This window comes from Pteropus vampyrus, unplaced genomic scaffold (assembly GCF_000151845.1).
Source record: "Pteropus vampyrus isolate Shadow unplaced genomic scaffold, Pvam_2.0 Scaffold82, whole genome shotgun sequence".
Taxonomy (NCBI): Eukaryota; Metazoa; Chordata; class Mammalia; order Chiroptera; family Pteropodidae; genus Pteropus; species Pteropus vampyrus.
Genome location: NW_011888863.1, coordinates 4,820,232 through 4,844,313, shown reverse-complemented (window position 1 = coordinate 4,844,313; position 24,082 = coordinate 4,820,232). Strand labels below are relative to the sequence as shown.

The 24,082-nt window shown below is 36.6% G+C and overlaps 1 protein-coding gene across 1 annotated transcript in view; it reads left to right on the top strand.

Moving 5' to 3' along the window:
• Positions 1–412: 412 nt before the first annotated feature.
• Positions 413–24,082, top strand: part of OVCH1 (ovochymase 1) — a 64,748-nt gene continuing 41,078 nt past the window's right edge. Inside the window, 14 exon segments of the mRNA XM_023532409.1 lie at positions 413–538; positions 1,180–1,298; positions 1,552–1,649; positions 2,415–2,594; positions 6,007–6,140; positions 7,324–7,440; positions 7,545–7,679; positions 8,422–8,511; positions 9,524–9,652; positions 11,163–11,237; positions 12,165–12,345; positions 17,422–17,494; positions 17,894–18,089; positions 20,586–20,731. Coding sequence (XP_023388177.1) covers positions 475–538; positions 1,180–1,298; positions 1,552–1,649; positions 2,415–2,594; positions 6,007–6,140; positions 7,324–7,440; positions 7,545–7,679; positions 8,422–8,511; positions 9,524–9,652; positions 11,163–11,237; positions 12,165–12,345; positions 17,422–17,494; positions 17,894–18,089; positions 20,586–20,731 — 1,737 coding nt within the window. The 5' untranslated portion in view covers positions 413–474.

Sequence of the window (24,082 nt, the reverse complement as noted above, 5' to 3'; positions counted from 1 at the left end):
TCCCCTCAGAAGTCAGCCCCACTGTGTCTTGTATGTCACCAGCTTCCCTGCCCCTGAGCTTGAGCACACTCACCGGTGTGGAACAGAATTCACCTGCGCTGAGCCTTCTAGGTCGCTGATCACCTTGCTTCTGCATCTGTCCGTAGGGACCTCTGCACACGTGTGAGCGTCCCACCAGCCACGGGGACATCTAGTGTCTGTCTCTAGGGGCGGATGGTAACCTGGGTCCTGTGTAACCTGGGGCAGCCAGGGGGCGGCAGTGTCTTGGGAGGATCCCGAGGAGGAAAAGCAGCAAGCTCTCAGCCCGGGGGCGTGGCAGGTGTGGCTCATCACGTTGCAGGCTGAATAGAATGAAGAGCAGGACTGGCGGATGATTCAGGAGCGCTAGGGCCTTTTCGTGCGGACTGCCTTCTTTGCTCGGTTTTCTCAGCCTGCGACCGAGAGAGGTGGACAAAGTCCCGGTTCGTGGGCGCCATGTGGGCGCTGGCCGGAGCTGGTGTGCTGCTGCTGTTCGCCGTGGACCTCCGCACCAGCTCAGGTGAGCCTGGTCCTGTACGCCCAGGCCACAGGAGCCTGACTGCTGGGAGGGACACTGCAACTCCTCAGGCCAGAAGAGGAAAGGGTTGGGGGAGGGGAGGGGGCAGTGCAGGCGCAGGTGTTCCCGAAGAAGCTCCTCGGTCAGTTTCTTTTTGAAATTCTCGAATTCTGGAGTTCACGTTTTTAGGCACAGCTGCTAACTTTGCGTTCTGAGCAGCCTCTGTGAAGGAAAAATAACCAAGTCGAAGTAACTTAGAGCCAAATATCTGCCATCTGGGGTAGCATATGTTGTTCTCCAGTATCTTTGATAGAACATAAATTATGTATCGCTCTCTCTCCCAGAGTAAGGCCCCCAGTCGGTCACCACAGGGAGAGCTGGAGCATCCTGCCTCCAGTTCTTGTCTTGTTAGGGCAGCTCAGGCTGAAAATGGACAGGGGAGTCCTGAGGCAAGTTCCAGCCAAGGCGGGTAAGGGTAGGGTCTCAGGAATATCTTGAGAAAAGAAAGAGGATAGCCTGCAGCTGAGTGATATCAGGACATCTGTGCCAGGCCAGGAAAATCTGAATGTGAAATCTTGGTAAAGTGAACCTTTTAATAAAGTGCACTGTGTGAGTGTGTGTGCATACATGTGCTTTTTCAACAGGACTGAAATGTGGAGTTCAAGCAGTTGATTTGAAAAGTATGGAGACTGTCTCGGAATCAGAGTTTTTTACTAGAATTATTAGTTGGAGAAATTCAACAGTTGATGGACATCTGTGGCAGGTCAGTATAACAAAGGCATTGATTTCTTAATGAGAAAATGGTGAATTATGTCCTTTGTTTCATATTTCAAAACTGCAAGTTAACATTTTTCTCTCGACTCTACTCAACCTCTCTGCCAGTTTACTTCATATCTTATTAACCAATTTATCATAAGAATGTTATAATAGAAGAGTTCATTTCAAATATTTCTGAGGGAGACAACATCCCTGGGGAGATGCATGTTAGTTGTGTTCATAATTTTCTTTTGGGGCAGGTTTCCCTAAAATTATGTGAGCACCATTTCTGCAGAGGAAGCTTGATTCAAGGTGATCTGGCGGTTACAGCAGCACACTGCCTGGTTAGACTCAATGAGTAAGTTGTGGATTTCTAATACTTGTCAAACTTTGATTCATGATGATAGAACTGAGAGATTTGATGCTTTAAACACCTTCCACAGTTAAATCTCAATCCCTTTCTTAATTTTGCCACCTAGTCTGCCTACCCACTGACCTTCCTGATTCCCAGAAACTGATATCTGTCCCAAGATTAGCCACACTTCCTGCTTTACTGATAAGAAACCCCAGTGATCGCAGATATCATGTATAATTCGTGGAGTTAGTGGTGGAGAAAAATAATTACCCATTCTAATAAAGGATTAACATTAAATGTTAAATGGATGCTCCAAAGTTTTAATAATCTTTGCGTTTTAGTCATTAAGAGGGGAAAACACCGTGGAAATAACAGATACTTGGCTGGATTAAAAGAAGGTATTAATAAGAGGAAAAGAACAGTTCTAGGAACAATTTTTATATATTGTTAAAAATGATAGAGCATGTATAGACTGATTTATTTATAAAAGAAGAAAAGAAGGTCACACTTATTTCACATAGAAAGAGGATGGTAAGAGGAAGAGTTCACAGTGTAAATACTCTGTGACTGAAAATTATGACTTTTTATAGATCCCCATAACTTATAGGGAATTATGACAATTGTAATCATCGACAAAGATATATATATATATTTGGTCTTAGAAATGCATATAGGTACATTAATCACTTTTCATTTATTTACATGAAACTAAGACAGTCTTTCTTGGGGAAAACAACTACTGAATGAAACATTTTTCTTTGGTTTTAGGAAGCAAATTAAGAGTCTGACTGTGATCGCTGGAGAGTACAATCTCTTTCAGAAGGATAAGCAAGAACAAACTATCCCTGTCTCAAAAATTGTTATCCATCCTGAATACAATAGACTTGGATATATGAGTTCTGATATTGCACTGCCGCATCTAAAACACAAAGTCAAGTTCGGTAAGTAAGAAGAGTTAGAATACAAAAAAAAAAATTATAATAGAAAAGAATTTTATTAATTCTGTACCAGTTAACTTTAATTTCTGTATATGTATTTAATAATATTAGAATGGCTAAGTTTTATTTCTTTTTAAAATGATTTTTATAATGTATAAAAAAATCACTGTACAGACTAAAAGTCCCAGCCACGAATTATGTATGCTTAACTTAATCAGCATTTTAAATACTCTAAAGTCTTGGCTGGGCTATAATGTAGACCATCTACCTACCTATACTCAGCTCTAGCCTAGGAGTTTGGAACATTTGAAAATTTTCTCAGAAACTTATCCTTTCTGTCATTATTATGGACTAGATAGCTGACACTCTCTCAACACAGATAATCTAAAGTTGGATAAAATAGTAAAAACATATATTTTAAAAATGCAAGAATTGAAAGTGTTCAGTGGACCAAAACAATGAAAACACACATCTAGAGGAGTTAGCCAGGCACTGAAGTAAGTGATTGCTTTTGAGACATCTAATTCAGGATCCCCAACCCCTGGGCTGCAGACCTGTTAGGAATAGGGCCACACAGCAGGAGGTGAATGGCAGACAAGTGAGTGAAACTTCATCTGTATTTGCAGCCTCTCCCCAGCACTAGCATCACCTCCTCAGCTCCATGCAGACCATCAGGCATTAGATTCTCATAGGAGCACTAGTCACTGTTGCCAAAAAGGTTGAGAATCGCTGATCTAATTGATCTTTTAGAACCTAGAGCTTTAATTGATCATTTAAAGAGACTACATAGGAGTAGGAATGGGGGATGGGAAAGTCTGATTACAGCCTCTTGTTTAACCTGGGACTTCTTGAAAAGTAATGCTTTGGAAGATAGGGAAAAATATGTCTACAGTCATACCGCTTAATGTTCCTGATCTCGTCTGATCACGGAAGCTGAGCAGGGTCAGGCCTAGTTAATACTTGGATGGAAAAACAGTCGAAATGAGAGGGAAATATGCCACATGTAGTGAGAGAATAAGGAAACCTACCTGCCTGAACCTTGGCTCTGGATGGAGAATTCTCAGAAGAATCTGTATTCATGAGCCAGTCCTCATTCCAGTTCGATGCTCACATTTACATTACCTGTGACCAAAAACTCCAAGTGAAGACTTTAAAGTTGTTCCAGGTGAGTAATTGGGGCTTCTGGCAGAAACAAAGGTAAATCCTCTCTGAAGAGATGAAGCTTAAATCTCAGCTTCGAGGTACTCCCATAAAATTTTAATAAATGTGAGCACACAATTAAAAGCATGCAAAAAAAGTTGCCACCAAAGAGAGAGTCAGAAATAGTAACAACCAATCAGTCTTTCTAGGATTACAGATGTTAAAATGAGATGCATAATATAAAAATGTTTTACTTAAAGTTAAGCAAAGGTCTATCAAAAATGACAAAAGAACAAGAAACTATTAACTGAAAAGGAAGATTTGAAAAGGAGCCAATAAAACACTAAGATATGAAAATGTAATTGGAATTAGATTGCAGAGTAGATCAGATATAAGGAGCTAGATCAGACTACATGAACTATAGGGAACTAGAAGATCTGAAATAATTATCCAAGACACAAAAAGAGTAAGAGAGAAGATAGACTGAAAGAGTCAACGTCCAGTATGAATTTTAGAGTATAGCTAATGGGAAAGAAAAGCTATAATTTAAGAGAAAGTGACTGAGAGTTAATTATAACTAATGAGATACAAATCTTCAGATTTAACAGGTTTAGTAATCCCAAAGTATGATATTACAAATAATTTTCTATTTAGATATATTGTGCTAAAACCACAGCATGCTAAAAACAAAGTGTGGATGGATCTCAGAAGCATCCAAAGGAAAATATTATATTCCCCAAAAAGGAAAGATAATTAGACTGACAGCTAATTTTTCAACAACAGTAATGAAAGTCAGATGAAAGTAGAACAAGGTTATCAACATACTGAGAGAATAACTCAAACTAGATTTGTATATCAAAAGAAACTATTGATTTTTTTCTTCCATTTATAAAAAACTCTGAGAAGATCTATCTGTGTTAGCTATGTCAATTTCGCCTTCTCAGTTCTAATAAGCATATATTAGGTTTGAGCTGTCTATTAGACATCCACTACCACCACGCTACCAAATTTGATCTTGTCACAGTCACTGATGGCATATGATTTGAAATCTGTTTTCCATCTCTGAGTTAGAGACTTTGAGGCAGAAAAAATTAGATGAAAACAGGAGAAAGTACTGGCCTTTGAAGCTATACAGCCTAAACTGTATTTCCTATTATATGAGATGTGATGAGTCCTTTAATACAAATGCCAGTTTTCCCATCCAGAGAAGGGAAGCAACTTCTCTCTTGCCTGTTTCAGAGGGGTGTAATGAATCGAAGGAAGGATGATAGATGTGAGGTGCTTTTTCAAATGAAGTGCTTAAAAACCTGAGCTTTATAATATTTTAGGCAGGTTTTGCTTTTTTAAATTGAAGTGCCTAAAAAGTGATTTTCCTAATATTTTAGGCAGCCTATTTTTACATCTTCGTTTGGGATAATGGACTCGAAAAGAAAAAGAGTAAAGCAAAGAGTTTCTGATTAAGGAAAAGATGTTTAGTAAGACAAATCATTGTTTGGTTTTTGGAAACTGGGCATAAAAGAGTTGGATAACGCCTAGAGCCTAGAACATTTATTTCTTAGAGGGCAGTGGGACTGTTAACAGGTCGAAGATTGTTGAAAAAGACTACCGAGTTTTGGAAAGATTCCAGATGAGATTGCTTTGCATTCAGATAAATGTGAGACATGGAAGACACTGAGGATTTATGGCCCACTGGGGTTTCTTTTCTTGAATGAGAACATGAATTCATGTAGAAATATAAAGATGTAAAGGATTACTGTTAAATTATGTAAGACTACTTTCAAAATGTTTACACATGTTTCTAAAGATGTTAGTAAAAGGTCATAACTGACCTTACTGGGAATTAGAAGGATGACATTGCAACCACAGGGACAGTGACTTGGGTCGACCTTGGAAGATGCAGCTGATAACATGTGCTGCATGAATAGTCTACCATTCATAATTAATAATTCAACTTCTGGGTGAATATTATGAATTTTCAATTAGACTTAGAATAGAGAGATGAATCTTAGGATTCTTCAATTTGTAGATCATAATTCTAGCATTTTATAACTAAATGAAATTTTAAAGGTCGTTTCCGGCTATTCTCTAATCTTCTATTGGTTGGATGTCAGAAATTCAAGCATAAACAACTTATTCTCACATAAGTAATTTTCATTGCCTTTTATCTTCTAATGTTCTATAAAATATCTTTGGTAATTATGAGGTAAAGCTCAGATAATAGATCTTATCTGTCACACTTTACTCTGCCATTAATTATATGTTTTCTACCTTCCCCTACCTAGCTTATGTATTTGGAAAATAATAGTACCAGAAAATAAAATTATCTTGATAAAATTTACAAGTTTAGACATAGAAAATCAAGTTGGATGTGATGATGACTATGTATCTTTGCAATCAAGCAATGGAGTACTTGTTAGTAAGTATGTCACATTTATTTTCATTTGTCATTTTATAGTTCCTAAGAGACCAAAGAGATGCTAAAGGATCTGAAATTAAATTTCTGCCCACAGACCCATTATTTTATCTTCTATAGTGTGCCCTTCTGAAAGAGGTGGGGGTATGTGCAGTAAAAGTGGAGCCAATGGCCAGCATATTGACTGAGGTTTCTCTATTCCTTTCCCAAGTTTAATAACAGTATTGCACAAAAGTGATGTCACAATTGTCAGAAAACTTCTTTTCAATGCATTATTTTTTTTTATTTTTGTCACAAAAGTGGGTGCACGTTTGCAACTCTGGTAAAGACAAATGAGCAAATGGAAGAAATGTAAAACAACCATAACTCGAGCACGTAGAGATAGATGCTGTTAACATTTTATTATATGTTCACTTATATGTACTTACTATACACACTGAACTTTACTGCACATTGTATTATAATGTTCTTTTTTCTCATGACACAATAGATCATTTCATGTCATTAAATTTCTTTTATTGAAGCTATATACAAGCATAACTAATATATGTATTTAATTGAAATATTGTGTTAAGCGTGATAGAGTCTCTAGAGCTGGTGTAAAATTAATCTCTAGGTCTCTGTAAGGCCAGTAAGATTAGCAGAAATCTCCCTTCACAAATATTTGACAGGATGGTATAGGCACGATGTCATGCTAAGTGTTGTAATATTTATTGACCAAATGATTTCATGCTTCAGGCCTGATATTTACCCAGAAATTATTCATTCAAACAGTCATTTGTTAAAAATCAGTTATATACCAGATCTCATATCAGTTCCTGGATATACACAGAGTAAAAGCAGTCTGTGCTCCAATGAATTTGCAGTTTGAGGAGATAACTAAAGGTATACCACAAAGTAGGAAATGACACAGAATAGGAAATGTGCTGTGGTGATTCAGAAAAGGTAACTTTTATTTCTGTTGAGTATCTTGGAAGGATTATGGGAGAACTGGACTTTGAGTTAGGCCCTGAAAGATGAGTAGAATTTGGACACAGGAGATTGGGTTTGAGAAAGTGAATGGAATATAAAATCATAGAAGCAGAAAGTGCGGAATGATTAGAGATTGTGTTTAGAGTTCATGGAAGATAATATTAGAAAAACAAACATGTATAATTTTGTTTCCATCATTTTTTTTAGTAATCTTATTCCAATTTGCTGACAGAGACCAATAAGGCCAAAGTTACATTTGTTTCTGATGCAGAAAATAGTGGCAATGGCTTTGAGTTTACCTTTAGAGCTGTACAAAAGAACTCAGAAGCAGGTATTTCAGATACATTAAATCCCTGTTCTTTCTCTTTGACATGAGGATGAGGAAGAGAGAATGCCTTTGGCCACTCACTTTGGATTTTCCAAATACTTCCATAGGTTCATGTCGTGGGAGTGTGACTGAATTTGTGGAAGAAGGGACGATTCACTCTGCCAGTTACCCTGATTTGTATCCCAGGAATGTAAGCTGTCATTGGTTCATTCATGCTCCAGAGAAACACGTTATAAAGATAAGCAACAAAGGAAGCTTTTTACTTCATTGAGAACTTAGCTATGTTAGTTAGATAGAACTTATTTTATTTGAACTGTGAAATTCCCATCATAACTAGGAGCTTCTATTTGCCTTTTTTTTTTTTTTTAACTCCTAAAGGATAAAGGAATCAGCAGTTTAAAGGGAACACAGGGAAAAATATGCCTCCTTTTCATCCGACTCTCATTCTACCTCCCGGTGGCAAACACTAAGTTTCTAGATCATCCCTAGAGAGAGATTCTGAGAATATACAAAGACGTATACATTTATATTATTTGGCAGTGCTTTTTCTACTTAAAAATATCTCAAAGATCTTTCTAGATGAGTCCACAGAGCTCTTTAAAAACTATATAAAATTATATTGAGGGATGTTACATAATTTCTTAAACCAGTTTCCTATTAATGGATATTTGGTGAGTTTCTAATCTTTGCCCATACCAATAATGCTGGTATATTCCTTTGTCACTGTTTTTAGACACATGCAGATGAATATAACTACCAGAAGTAAACTTACATGAACCCTAGGTCAAAGGGTTTATGCATTTAAACCTCATAGTCCTTGCCAAATTTCCCTCCAAAGAGGCTATAATTATTTATTTGCACTTCTATCGATGGAATATGAGGGGGAGTACTAAGAGCCTTTTAATTTATAGAGAGGAACTTTTAAACTTTATCACTTCTCTTCCTTGACCTCTTCTCTGGTTGTTTTTATATTTGTACAGTTGGCATTTGAGGACTTTAATACTGAATTTAACCAAAACTGCATTTATGATGCTGCTGTGATTTATAGTGATCCTGAAGAAGAGCATGAGTTAGGTGGGTAATATTCTGTCCTTTAAACGTAATCCCGAAAGCATGAGACTAACCAGAGTAATTGAGGTATTGGCTGGCTTCCTTGGGTACACAGAGGTAGAGTGTGAATATGAATTTGTTACACTGGAAACTCATGAGCCAGCAATGGATTCACCAGTAAAGTTTTCAATAGAAATATGCCAAATTTGAAGAATGTTTCAGAATATTTGGAAGATGAAAAGGAAATCTCAGGGAAAAAGAAAAACAGTAACAATGAGTACATTTTTGACAGTTATTTAAAGTAAAATTTTAAACCTCCTTCTTTTCTATAGTAATCCCTTACATTGTTGATATATCTACATCCAAGGAAAGTAACAAAGGTAACCAAAGTTATAATTTCTGCTTGAGTCTTAAAAGTTAATTTTTTGAACTAAAACTTCAAATATGCTTTCAATTTGGACCTACCAATTTACTAAATATAAAAACTTATCCCTTCCAGCCATACAACCACATCTTTAACACCTACTATTTGCCCCAGGCTAGGCGTTAGTGTGGGTTGGGGACCAGGAATATAGGTAGGTTTGGAATGTTTATTTGGATATTTAGGACAGGCGAGTGGAAGCACAATCCCCTCATCCAACAGAACATGACTTGTGTTGGGAGGAGGAGAGGTGGTTAGGCAAAGCAGATTTCAGTTGTCACAGTGTAACCATTTTCTATTTGGAAGGAGGAATATCAGATTTGGGATTTCTTTAACTTGCCTTTTTTCATTGTCTACAAATTAACAATCAATTGAGATTTCTATGCGTACTAAAAATCGGATGTCTTTACCTTATCTATAGAGTTTTTTCCCTGCCAGATAAAATTATAATGCATTACTGTCTTGAAACTAGTGTTTAATTCCCACATGACATAAAAGGGTGTGCCTACATACTAAAGTTGCTGGAAAATAATTGAATAATGTTTTACCTTTGTTTTCTGATTTTTAAACATTTTTTTTATAACTATAAAGTAAACTTTTCTAAAACTTTTACAGCTAAGCTTTGTGGAATCTTCAACCCTACTCCAATATTCAGTCCCGGAAACATGATGGTGATTCATTTTAAAAGTGATGATGAAAATAACTTTTGAGGCTTCAAGGCTAGATTTACTTTTTTGCCCTCAGGTCGGTATAAACAGCAGTAGTGATTTTTACTTATATAAACAATTCTAGGGAATATAATTTAGCCATGTTTACCTAAATTTAGGGTGCTTGAAGAACCTCAGTGGCAAAATAAAAATGCAGATTCCCATACCTAACCCCAAAGATTTTGATTCTATAGATCTGGGATGAGGCCCAGGAATCTGTTTTTTAACGAGCACCTCCGGTGAAGCCAAGAAACTACATCCACTAGGTGATCAAAAACTATCCTGAGTATTTTATGTTAAAGTAGATAATTCAGATTAGAGAACATAATTCAGAAATGAGATTGATTGGCTCTGTTGTGGAATGATTGAAGGTTTTGAAGAATCAATAGGTTTCTAGGCATTCTAGAAGATAAAATAGCCTTTACCCAGACAAAAGAAATATCAATTACAAGGACCCTAATGTGAAAGAGAATAGATGATGTACAAAAAATCTACAAATAATTTGACATAGTTTGACTTTTGGGGGGAAATTATAGAATTGGCAAGAGTTAGATGATGATGGACGTAGGGCATTAAATTTTAAGTATCAGAATAAGATAGCTAGCTAGCATTTATTGATTACTTGCTCTGTACCAGGTATAGACTAAGCATTTCACATGCATTATCACATTCCTCCTTAAAAACCTAAAAGACTTGTACACGGCTCCCCTTTTTAAAGATGAGGGAACAGAGGCTTAGAGAGACAACTTTCCCAAAGGTGCATACATAGCTGATGGAGAATTCTGGAACCAGAATTCAACCTTGGTAGTAATGTGTAAAATGGGTATGATGATTAGGGGTGAATTTACAGGTAAGGAGAGTAATGAGGAAGTCATTGCAAGAATTCATTCTAGGTGTATTGCTTGATTAGATAGGTTGTGGGGAGGGGGTATATGAAGGAGAAAAATTCTAGCGTGATTTTCAGGATTCTAGCTTGAGTGGCTAGATGAATGGTAGAGACACTAACTGATACAGAGAAATACAACAAGACCATATTGATTGTTAAAATTGATTGGTACCATTTGAGACGTGGATTTTTTTATGAGCTTGTGGGAGATCTAGACAGAGAAATCTAGCAATCCTAGATCCTAGAATTCAGGAAAGAGATTTAGATTGAGGAGACAGATTTGGAAGTCATATATATGTAATGAATAAAAATAGGATCATAAACAGTACCTTACGGAACATCTTTCAGGCTGGAGAATAGGATCCTGAAAAGAAGACTGAGACTGAGACGAGAAATCTTTAGATATATCAAGAACACCAAGAGAATAATATCATGAAGCCAAGGAGGGAAGAGATGCTTAAAGAGCTTAGATACAGCAGGGATATTAAGAGATATGCAACAGATCATTTCCATGGGATCTGGCATTTAGCATTTGAAAGGTAGTGTTAGTGAGATTAACATAAAAGTGGTTTTATGACTGCCCAGGGTAAGCAAGTAGGGTCAGCTAGTATAGGCTACTCTAAATTATTTTCAATGAAAAAATTTGTTTTTATATCTATAGACTTTTTAAACAAAATTGGATCAACATCACCTCCCCAAAACCATCCTGTATCTTCTGAAAAAACTATTCCCTATGGTGAGTTGATGACCATGTCGTCTGTTTTGTTTCCTTTCTTCTTTGACTAGATGTCTGTTTTGGAAAGCCTCATCTTACGTTGATATAACTCCACAATGAAAAAGAATAAGTTTTGTCTCTAGGACCATGAAACGTCTACAATCTTGTTTGGGTTTGCATATAAACTCATAGATGGAAGAAGAAATAATAGGAAGAAAGGGGTACAGAGGACGATCCTTTGTCCTCATCTATTCTTGTGCAAACAATATTTAAAATATCTTCCTAGACTCTGTATTTAATATGATTATGCATTTGGGGGAAAAGGGCGGGGGAAAGGTTTTTTGTTTTTGTTTTGTAATACACACTGTTAACTTTTAACTTATTTATGATCTGAAGTATCCAGTTAAATACGACGATCCTTCATTGCTCTGTATGCATGTACTGAATATGTTCTGGTTTTTGGGCTGTAATATAGAAAGTTGTACAAGGAGCTGTAAGAGGTGAAAATATCTACCTCTTACAGGGGAGACAGAGAAGGCTTCATGGAGAAGATAGCACCTGAGCTGAGCTTTAGCAGTATTCCAGACAAGAGAACAGCATTTAGATGTCTGAGCAAATTTGGCATGTTTGACGATTTTTAATAGTTTATACAGTGAGAAAGAAAGAAAACAAGGACATATAATGAAGAATCTTATATGCTCTGCCAACAAAATTTTCCTACTAGAATATAAGTTCCATATAATGCAAATTCTAATACAGTTGCTTAGCAGAGTCATGTAGGCAAGATGTAGATCACAGCTTTTAAAATCAGATTCCTTAGTGGTGGTGGTTGGGAGTCTGTATTTTTATAAAGCTCATTATGATTGTTCACCACAGCAAGCCATTGGAGGAAAAGTATGTTCTTAATTATTTCAGTTGTACAGGTCATTAGTTTCATCTCTGCCGTAGGTATCTGTGGCATCCCTCCATTTAGCCCCCAGTGGCTTTCCAGAAGAATTGTGGGAAGGGGAGAAGCCTGCCCCTACTGTTGGCCATGACAGGTGGGTTTGAGGTTTCTAGGCAACTACCATTGTGGAGGTGCCATCATCAGCCCAGACTGGATCCTGACTGCAGCCCATTGTGTGCAATTGTGAGTTAAACTGAAGATATTTTACTAAGGTATTTATAGACCATACCTAGGACACAAATATAACTGTCTAATTACTAAAATCATCCAGATTAATATCTTTCAGTATTTCTTCTACATAGCCATGTAGCTTCTATTTAAACAATGTCAGCAAAGAAAAAGTTAATCAAATTTTGAAATTGTTCCTCCAATTTATGAAGATCTCTGATTAATATGTTGAGCCTTAGTCTGCTTCTCTGTAGCAGAAACTTATTGGTCTAAATTAATCATAGTTCCAGAAAAGAACTAAGTCTGTTTCTTCTTTCAAATAACAGTATTTCCTGTTATTGAAGACTTCTCTCACATTGCCTGTCAATTTAATCTTTAAGGTAGATACTCATTGTTCTATTGTTATTCAGTAATTCCAGATGCCTCACCATACGATGTACTTTCCTTGGTTTGGTTTAGTATTGTTCCTCTTAAAATAGGGTTCATAACAGTGGAGAGCACAATCGATGGTACACCACCTTGATCACTGGACTGCTAGTGAACTAAAATTTTGGCTGACTTTTTCAGTGTTTTTTAATTGTGAACTATGCCATGATATGAAAAAATGCAAATAATATATATGTAATGTAATATTTGTGTCCCTACCACCCAGTTATGGAAGGATCTTTATATTTACCTTTTAAAAACCCTTGGGGCCCCTCCCAAGAAGTAAACACTATGCTAAATTTTGTATTCATAATTTCTTTTCTTTTTATAATTTTTTTTTGTTTGTTTTAACATCTCGAAGTTCTTAAAACCAGTATGTTGTTTGGTTTTGATATTAACATAACAGAATTGTAGTTTATATTCTTCTGACTTACTTTTGTCCTCATAACATGTTATATAGATCAAGTTGTGTGGATGTGTATAACTGTAATTAATTCATTTTCAGTCCAGATCATTTGAGGTTAAGTTCTGGACACCGTATTTGTAAATACTCCCCAGATAATCCAATGAACAGTCAAAGTCAAGAACTACTCCCAGTCTCTCTGATCCACCTTGACTCTTCCTCTGCTCACTCAAAGTGGGCCAGTCCTGCTCCTCAAACATGCTGAGCTTGTTTTTGTCTCAAGGTCTTTGTAGTTGCTGCCTTTCAGGATATCACATTACATTTAGCTGTCTTGCCTCCTTAGGCTCCTCTTGGCTGTAGGTTTCACAGACTTTCCTTGTTTTTGATGACCTTGACAATTTTGAGGAGTATGCATCTGGTATTTTGTAGAATGTCCCTCAGTTTGATTTCATCTGATATTTTCTTCATGGTTATACTGGGATTATGGATTTGGAGGACAAAGACTGCAGAAGCAACATGCCATTCTTATAATATTAAGGTACATGCTATCAACATAATTTATCACTGATGAAGTTAATCTTGATCACTGGCCAAGGTAGTGTTTGCCAGGTGTCTCTACTGTAATGTTATGTTTTCCCCTTTTCACACTTACTCTTTGGAAGCAAGTCACTAAGAGTAGCCCACACTCAAGGGGTTGGGCATGAAACTTTACCTTCCTGAGCAGGGAGTATCTATATAAATTATTTGAAATTCTTCTGCATGGGAGATTTGTCTCTTCTCCATTTATTTACTTGTTAAATCATTTTTTTATATTGGTATTGGATTCTGGAATATTTATTCTCTAATATTACATACTTTATTGTTCAAATTGTTCTAGCTTTGACCATTGTAAGGTTTTTCAAGGTGGCTTCTAGTCTTTTTGACACCCCCTATAATTTTGTGACACTATAAGATGCCCCAGGCTCATATATTCCTTGCTCAGTCCTAGAATCAGCGATGCCCCCAGTTAACCCTGATTTATCTTATTGGAGAATGGTATGAGAAATCAAGATCTGAGTTCTACGTGTACTGGTTGCTACTAGGGCTTTATTCTAGTAAACTTCTAGGCCCTCTCAGCTGACAGAGCTAGAAAATATAAGAAAGCATACTAACCCATTTATGTAAACATGAGCTAAACATGAGTTCATGAAGATGTTTCCAATTCAATCCAGTACCACAATGTTAATTCCAGGCCTCCCCATCCCTTTAGAGAGGAGCCCATTTTACAAGAAGTCTATCAAAGTGCATTGTTATGTCCTGTGGAAAAGAAACCTCCATAGTAGCTAATTAATTAATGAAAATTAATGTATTGGGAAAGATAAATATTAGTATTGATGCCAGAGGGACATAAGAAACTTTGGTAGACTCAGTTGTCAGGTAGCATACATAGTCTGTTCTTGAATTTATGTGGTGGACCATGACACCTTACAGCAAGATATAGACCACAGCAAAACCATTCTTCACAAAACTATTGTTCAACTGTTCAACTTGATGAGTCAGTTGAATTTAATAAACGCAGAGTATTTTCAAGTGAACCATTTAAGTTAACCACAAGAAGAATTTATATGCAATTTCATCAGCAACTATTCTTGATTTTTGTTTTAGAAATTTATTATAGTACTAATGCTTTGGAAAAAGACAGGTAAAGTTATCAAGTAAAATCTAAACTATCCCTTCATTTCACTAATCCACTCTTCCTCTATATTAAGTAATCGATATCAAGAATGTTACCTGATTTTCTATTAATATTTATGCACATGTGCACATATTTTATAGTATTTGTATATATCACATATTATTTTATAACTTGCACATAACATTGTGCCTTATATTTATACTGTATGAAAAATGTCCATGTGCTTTATTTTTTCTTCAACTTTTCATACTTGCCCAACTTATTAACCAGAGGAGTGTCTTTTTTGAAGCTATTCCTTGAAGTGTATGGATTTTAACAGCACAGGTTTTGATATGCTGATACAACAAAAGTAGTATGTTCCATTCATTCCTGCCTTTGTGGAAACTCTTCAGCTGATCCCTTCAGGCGCTTGTTTGTCCTTGTCTCATCGTCGTCAACCCTATAGGACATCCAGGACTCCCCCGCTCCCCCCACTCCCCTACCCCGCCCTCCCCTGCCCACTGAAGAGGTTTTCTGAAGGGGACTTCTGAGCATACACATCCATTGAAAAGGGATGTTCGTCATGTGGAATGAGTCATTTGGAGAGATAATGCAAAATCCTGGAGCTGAAATAGATGTCATTTTTGCTGAAAGTCACCAGGGGCCAGGCTGGCTGACGTTGTTGGATAGAGTTCCAAAGACAATAAGAACAACTGACAGCAACATTGTACCACCTCCCATATATCTTCCCTGGCTCTTGTTACCCTTTGTATTAGTTCTCAAACGTTAGTGTACACTAGGATCACCTGGAAGGTTTCCAACTCTTTAAGAATATTGTTAAAGAGAATTTGTATTTCTAGTAAATTCCCCGGCAATGTTGTTTCACACTTCAGGAAAAGCTGGTGTTCTCCTCTCACTAACTCCACATTGATATTTGTATTCATGTAGAATTTTTAACTTACTTTAGGAGACTAAACTCACTTTGTAATTATACATCAGAATCTTTCTGTCTCAAACTAAATAAGCAGTTTTTGTCAATCTGAGCCACTTTCTTTGTGTAAATTGGTAGTGACAATTTCTCCTCTCATAGCAGTGACACATGTTCCATTGTTGGATTAGGGATAAGACTCAAAATATAACAAATGAAATTTGATTATGGGCAAGTGGGAATAAAGCATGGAAGAATTCGTCAATTGAAACCTTGAGCTATTATCTCATCATTAGAAAAATCTCAGACTTCGTTGCTTCATAAAATATGTGTTGCTCTGTCATATGCTTTTCACGCAGTGTTCTCTACCAAATTAAAGGATATTTGATGACCGCACATAAAACTTCACTAGAAATCATAGTCTACATTATCAACTCTACTATAATTTTTATTATTTCACTGTATTGTGCACACGTCCTCTAAATAAAGAAGTAGAGTGACTTTAAGAAATAAGGTTTTTTTTTTTTTTACTGCCAAGTAATAATTTGGAGGGTGACTTTGAAAATAAAGTTTAATCCTTCCATTAGAGTGCATGGCAGATAATAACAATGATAATGGCTACCATTATGGAGTCATTACCATCTGCAAGGTACTTGCCAAGCACTTTACCTGAGTTAGCTCCCTTTATAAAGGCATACTGAAACACATGAATAAGCCAGACTCATCATGCAAGGATTTGAAATGAGCATGGCTATGACTTGAGAGAAGATGCCTCCATGTATTAAAAAACTCCTTTGAATAAGATGTGTCGAAAAATAATTTCAATAACTTTACTTTTCCCAAAGAAACACTTTTGAAAAATGGAAGAATCTCTAAGCCAAAGTGACGGAATAATTGTGGCAATTAGGTACTTTTTCCTCAGATATTTTTTCAGCTGGAGATCTTAAATAAATGGTTGTTGATTTACGTTTTTGTATCATCTTTTTAAAGTATATCAAAAGTGTGCAAATGTTAGACTTATAGTTTGAGGAATTGTCACAAAGTTAGTACTCCTGTAACCAGCACCCCAGATTAAGAAACTGAATATTACAAATACGCTAGGTAGCAGGCCCTTCTTATGCCTCTTCCAATCATCACCCCATTAAAAGTAGCCAGTGTCCTGATTTCTAACACCATAGGTGAGTTTCACCTATTTTTTGAACTGATAATGTCTTTTTAACCTCGGTTCTATCAATACTCGTGATTTAATAAAAGACGCCGATTTGAGATACATTCCTGTAAGATAATATTTGGATACTTTTAACAGTAAAACATAGACCAGAAACTACCTCATTCTGAATGTAGTTTTTGTTTTATGTGTTCTCAATATCACTGTGAGATTAAAATAAGCTCTAATATTTCTTTTTGCTTCTCAACTAAAAAAATAGCCTTTGGTGATATTTGGTAAGGGCTCCAAAGTCGTTTTATACCCAAAAGAAGGGGGCAAGATACAGAAGTAAGAGCTCTTCTTCAGGTAGATGAGCCTCTTTCCCTGGCGAGAGATCACAGAAAGACACCAGACAGGGAACTGAGTGACACCTGGCTGAACTGAACAGTGTATATTGGTAGGGCCAAATAGAATTAGCCAAATAGTGAAAAATGTCATTTCATGTCATACATTTGTTGTTGTTCTTTCTTTAGGAAAAATAATCCCCTCTTCTGGAGTGTTGTTGCTGGGGACCATGACAGAACTCTGAAAGAATCAACCAATCAGGTGAGAAATGTTTTTAAAGGTTATTTTGCCTATACTCTATTGTCACATGCCAGGGAATTCCTTTAGCTAAACTATATAATTAGATATTCCACTCTTAGTGCTCCTTTATATTTGTAATTTAGACCAACATTTAAAGATACCATTTGAGATCACACTTTAATCTAAAAATTAGATCAAGTTGGTCAGAAAGTACGAATTCAGGTCCACATAGTCTGATTCCTCCAGGACTGAAGTCCTCAGAAAGTGGTTCATGGCCTCCTGCAAATTATAAACAGAGATTACTGATTTCAAATTAAGTCATCTTCATTGAAATCTGTAAAGATTTCAGATTTATTTTATCGTGATGTAAAGAAGTAGTTTGACTCATTGTCTTAATCTTGTCATCCTCACCTGGTACAGGTGAGAAGGGCAAAACACATCGTCATGCACGAAGACTTTGATAGACTGAGCTTTGACTTGTACATCGCCCTAGTGCAACTGAGCTCTCTTCTGGCATTCAGCTCTGCGGTGAGGCCGATGTGTCTCCCACACAGCACGGAGCCTCTGTTTCCCTCTGAGATCTGTGCTGTGACTGGATGGGGAAGCGTGAGTGAAGGTAAACAGTTTATGTTTGCATAAACAATACTGCAAGTTGTTGATTTTAAAAATTTGTCATGGCAATAGTATCAGGCAGTAGCTACTTTAGCCTTTCTTCCTTCTGAAAGATAGAAGTCATGGTTTATTTAGTTGTAAGAGGTGATGAAATTAGAGAATGATCTGTTTTATGTTTTTCCTTTAGAGTAACCAATTACAGGTAGGCTAGATTGGTAAAGGGCCAGGTAATAAGTTTTTTAGGCTTTGTAGGCCATATGGTCTCTGTCATAACTATTCAGTTCTGCCATTATAGCACAAAGCAGCCATAGACAATGTGTAACAGAACGGATGTGGCTGTGTTCCAATAGAACTTCATTCATGAAATTTAAATTTCATATAATATTAATGTGTCACAAAATCTTGACAGATTTTTTTCAACCATTTAAAAAGGTACAAACTATTATTAGTTCCTGGATTGTACTAAATAGGCCCAGGGATTGGGGGTGGGGCTGGGATGTGCTGGCAGAGAACTGGCCTGCGGGCTGTGGTTTGCTGACCTCTGGGCTGGATTGTAGCATTCTTAAAGCGATAGTAAAATAGTGAAAGGTCTGAATGGGTTAATGTTCATGTTTTGCTTCTTTTCACTGTATAATTTTCTTTTACATTCTCTTTCTGTTTCTATGTCATTTATTTGTAACCTGTGAGCTTAAAAGAGAAGGGATTTATCTTTCTGTAGTTTTCACATTCACATCTTACTGTATGACCTGCAGCCAAATTCTATTTTCCTAAAATCTTTGCAACCACCATAAGAGGAGATTTTATCCTCCCTGTTTTGCAAATGAAGTTATGGCCCCAAGATTTAAGTAACTTACCAATATCCTATGACTGCTAAGTATCAGAACTAGGATATACAATTAACCATGGCTCAACTGATAACCCTTAAATGGCTGAATGGCTTTTTAGTTTATTTAGAATAAAATCTGAACTCCTAGCCTGGGTTGGGCGCTAGCTGATTTGCCCTCCACTTAACTCTCCAACTTCATTTCCATTTTTTATCCCTGGTCTTCTTTCTTTCTTTTAAACACCAAAATTGTTCTGCGTTCTGAAGTTCTGTATCCTTTTTTTCTTCCACTTGGAATATTCTTACGCTAGTCTCACAGCTGCCTCCTCATCATTCCCTTCTCAACTCAAATGACACTCCCCTTCTCAGACCACTTTGCTTCAGCAGGACTGTCTTTCCATCACTTTCTGCCTTACCCACTTTTCTCGTCTCATTGCACATAAATGTTCTTGATATTATTTTATGTCACCATTTTCTACATCTCATCCTTTAGAGTAGGAACCACTTGGAGACAGAACTCTAACTCACCATTCTTTCCCCAAGGCCAGAAGTGTACCTAGTTGTGGAAGAAATATTCAGTAAATATTTATTGACTGGCTGGCTTCAAAGCCCTTGAATAAATGTGCCCTTTCTCTAACATCTTTGATCTCCACCAACTCCATGATCACCAGACAACTGAGAGGTGGTTATAGTCTCATAATAGATGAATCTATTCTTTCAGTCTCAGAGAAAATAAATTCTTGATTTTGAGACATGATAAGCCACACCAATATAGATGGTTCCTGAAAAGAAGAATTTAAATACATTACTTATGTATTAGATGAATACATTAAAGAGAGCACAAGATTTAGAGTCAGACCTTGGCTGGAGTCATAATTCAGTCCCATAGGAGATCAAATTCTCAGAGCTCTGGCTTTTTCGTATGTGAGATCGGTGATAGCCCATCTCACAACGTTGTTGTGAGTGTTACAAGGTCGGAGTGAAGGGCTTTATAAATATCAAGGTCTTATATAAGCGTAAGGTAATTTTTATTTTGTCCAAAAATGTATAAGGCTATAAAATACTAAACTTAATTATTTTAGTCATGAATCTAAGATGATAGAATAAGTCATACAGAATACATGTTAACGCAGGCCTGCTTGAGAGTCAATTATGAGAAAAAATTCTTTAGTGTTCATCGTTTGTCATTTTAAATTGGAGTTGAGTTTAGGTCTCAGTGACAATAGAGGAAGAAGTGGAATATGATTTTGGTTTATATTAAGAAATTCTAAAAACATTGATAGTGCATATTTAAAATATATTTTATGTAATATGTTTATATGTATAAATATATACTCATATAAATCATGTATAACACCAATTCATATCTTGTTGAATTTTTTTCTGAGTTCTTATGTAGCAATCGAAAACACTAAAATTTAACTCAGAAATAAGCTAGAAAAAAAGTGTTTCTGGACTTGTTCTCCTGCCAATGTATTTCTTTTACAAAGATGTCACATCTGGAAATGAAGATACTGCATAAGACACTTATATTTTTTGATTCAATATTCTAAATCTGTTCAGGCAAAACTGAGTGATTGCAATTATGTTGGTGCAGAGCAAGTTTGAACTTAAATATATTTTTTAACATCTTGCCATCATTATTAAGCTCTCTTTCTGAATCTATTTCTTAATTAGACAGTGGCCTGGCAAATCGCTTTCAACAGTCCATGTTAGAAAGAGAGATGTGCGAACACACTTACTATTTTGCTCACTCAGGAGGGATAACAGAGAAGATGATCTGCACTGGCTTCACAGCTACTGGAGGGAAAAATTTCTGTCAGGTGAGACGATTATGATTTTGCTGAGGAGGATAGAAAGTTGCCATCTGTTGGACAGTAAGAGAACACTCTCAAAACCAGAGACAACCAAGGTCTTAGCCTGTGTCTCATAGCATCATGCCACATCCCCTCACCCGAAAGGCTGGAGAGACTACAGAAAGAGTGAGTTGTCCAAATTTGCTGAGATGGCAGAGAGTGGGTGGAAGCAGCCCACAGCCAGAAGAGCAGGTGGGTACATAGAGGAGCCAAGAGAAGGTAGGAGATGGCAGCTCTACTAAACTGGCCTGCAGATGGGAAGATGTGTTCAGATATATTTAAAGCTTTGGGAAAAGAGGACTGAACAAATAAGGATCTAAATTAGTATATCCTATTTATGACTGAAGAGTTTTATTGTTTTAAATTTTACTAATCTCCAGTGTACTCACACTTAATTTTCCACCACAGGTTAAAATAATTGTGAAGAAAATGAGAACTTTCAAAGAAATGATTTTTTATATGCAGTGGAAAACAAATCACAATGTAATAGTTTAATTTCAGTGATGTTATAGAGTCACAAAGCTGTACAGATGTATTCACACTGGGCAAACAGACTATTGGCAAGTTCAGAATCAGCTAAGAAAAAGACGATATGAACGAATAGCTTGCAAACACTAGCTTTAATATTCGCCAAGCCAGCTGAAGAATGTAAATTCAGATATACAACCAAAAAGGATTTCTAATACTCTGTAGCCCACCTTTAATACCTGAGCAATCCAACTAAGGGAAAGTGTGGTCTGCAGGGCAGACGTACTTCTCCAGATTTATCATTTCTTACTGGTCTAGAGTAGAAAGAAGAAAAGATGAATCTCTAGTCTTTACTGCTTTTTGGTAGTTCCCCCCACCCCAATCAAGAAACATGAACCAATGGATGTCACCTCTACAAGAAGGAAACTGGGCATTTATATAGAAGTCCTTCCGTGTGAAAACATTAGGAAAGAAGGAAGGAAGTCCCTTCTTAACACTGAATATAAATTTATTTCACTTAAACCTAGTCATGGTGTCCAGCACTCAAATTTAGTTATATGTTGCATATCTTAATTTGCATCCCCCAGAAGCAGACCCTGTGACAAGGATTCAAGTGCAGTGGTCAGTTTAGGAAGTGCAGATATTACCAGCAGGAAGGTAAGGAGGAGGTGTAGGGAAGGCAAGGCTGCCAATCTAGGACATGCCATTAAGCCAGCTACCACAGTGAGGGACTGAGCTTAGTCATGTGACAAAACTCTAGCAGTGATGCAAAACACACTAAGAATATTTATCCCTTCTGGAGGTTGAGGGAGCTGTTTCCCCAGGATCATAGTTCCAGGGCTGCAGGGGGAGCACTTCCTACTTCTAGCCTGCTTCATGAATGGGGTGAAGGGTAGCAAAAACCTTCAGACATAGAGCCAGGATGTGGATTGAAAGATATAAAGAATATGGGAATGGTACACCTACATTTGCTAGAGGACATACATATTATAAAAATCAAATAGAAAAGTACTCTGAATTAATGTGTTCACTCTTACTCTTTGGGGGTATGATTTTATGAGTCAAGGAAATTACAAATGGTTCTGCTGTCTCTGTCACATGTGAGCATCTAACATGAAGGGAGCACCTTAATCACTATCAAGAACTAGGGAAGGGCATTAGATTCCTGTCAGAGGTGAAGCGAATATGATCTCAGTTGGCACTTATTCTTATTTTAGCTACATCCAACGGGTCCCTTCTGGTTGCAGTGCAACCAAATTTATAGCTAGTACAAGAGGAGGAAAATAGGGAGTTGAGATTCTGACTAATAAATGTGGCTAGCTTTCTTTTACAGATTACTAAACGGGTAACTTCAGAAACTTGCTTTGATAAAATGGACTCTATTTCTATCAGGTAATTGATTTTTACTCTCCTGTGAACGCTCAAAGGTCATGGACCTACTAATGTCATTTCTCATCAAGAAGGTAAAAATAAGAACATTGGGATGTAGAAACATGGGAGTTTCCATGTAAAATCCTGTAGTTCTTTGCTCATAACACATTTCAGATTTTAGCTATTTTAAAACATTTCAGCTTCTTTGACCTACAAAATGGTCTCTGTTGTCACAGAGTGATGTAGGTCCTGTTCCTGCTGATTTTTCCAATTGATTTCATACTTCTCTCTCCTTGCGTACTATATTTCAGCCACACTGATTGCTTTCTAACCTCCCAACTTGCCACGTACTTGCCCAACTGGGGGCCTTAACCCAGATATCAATTCTGCATAAAATGTGATTCCTCCAGGTTTATGAAAATCTGGCTCCTTCTCATCCTTCCTGTATCAGTTCAAATGTTATTGAAACTGCGTATACACATACATGCACAGGTAAGCACACACACATACCTACCCATATTCTCTACATTTTGCTCTGAATATTTCCTTTATAGCTATTATCACCCTCTAATACATTTATAGTCTTTCTCAGAATGCCTAGCTCAAAATAGGCACTGAATATTTTTTTAAATAATTAACAAAGACTATTTGTTTATTGAAGACCATATGCTTGGCCCTATGATAAGTACTGGCAATAAAGGATAAATTAGATAAGCTCTCTCTGTATCATGGAACATTTGTAGTTGCTTAAAAAATTCTGTATTGATATGTGTTTGTACTGAATAAATGAGTGATTTAAGAGAAAACAAACCTGACTGGAGATAGACCATTTTCAAACTTGAAGGGGATCTTAAGTATAATCTTATTTTATGCAGGAAAAAAAAATAGGCTCAGAGAAAATGTTAATTGCTTTACATTACAGACTAGGGAATCTATCTTCTTATTCCCATTTTAGGATTTATTCTGTGAAATTCTTCATATAAAATAAACAGGTACATCAAATATGTCAGCTTAGTGTTTTTTATAAGAAGACAAATTAAGAATTTAGTTTGGTCCTAAATACATTTGTGTCAAAAGTGGAGGGCTGATTAAAAATCAGAAAGGCTATCTTAAAAAATTAAAATCCTGCGTTTTAAGGATTGGGTTTTTTTCAGCTTTATTGAGATATAATTGGCACGTAACAGTGTGCAAGTTTAAGATGTTCAATGTGATGATTTGGTACACACATGTTGTGAAATGCTTACCACATTAAGGTTAGTTAACACCTCCCTCACCTCATATAATTACCATTTCTTTCTTATGCTGAGAACATTTAAGATCTACTCCTTGAGCAACATTCAAGTCTATAATACAACACTGTTAACTACAGCCACTATGCTGTACATTAGATTCCCAGAACTTTTTAATCTTATAACTGGAAGTTCAACATCTCCCTATTTTTCCATCCCTAGCTGCTGGTAACCATCATTCTATGCTCTG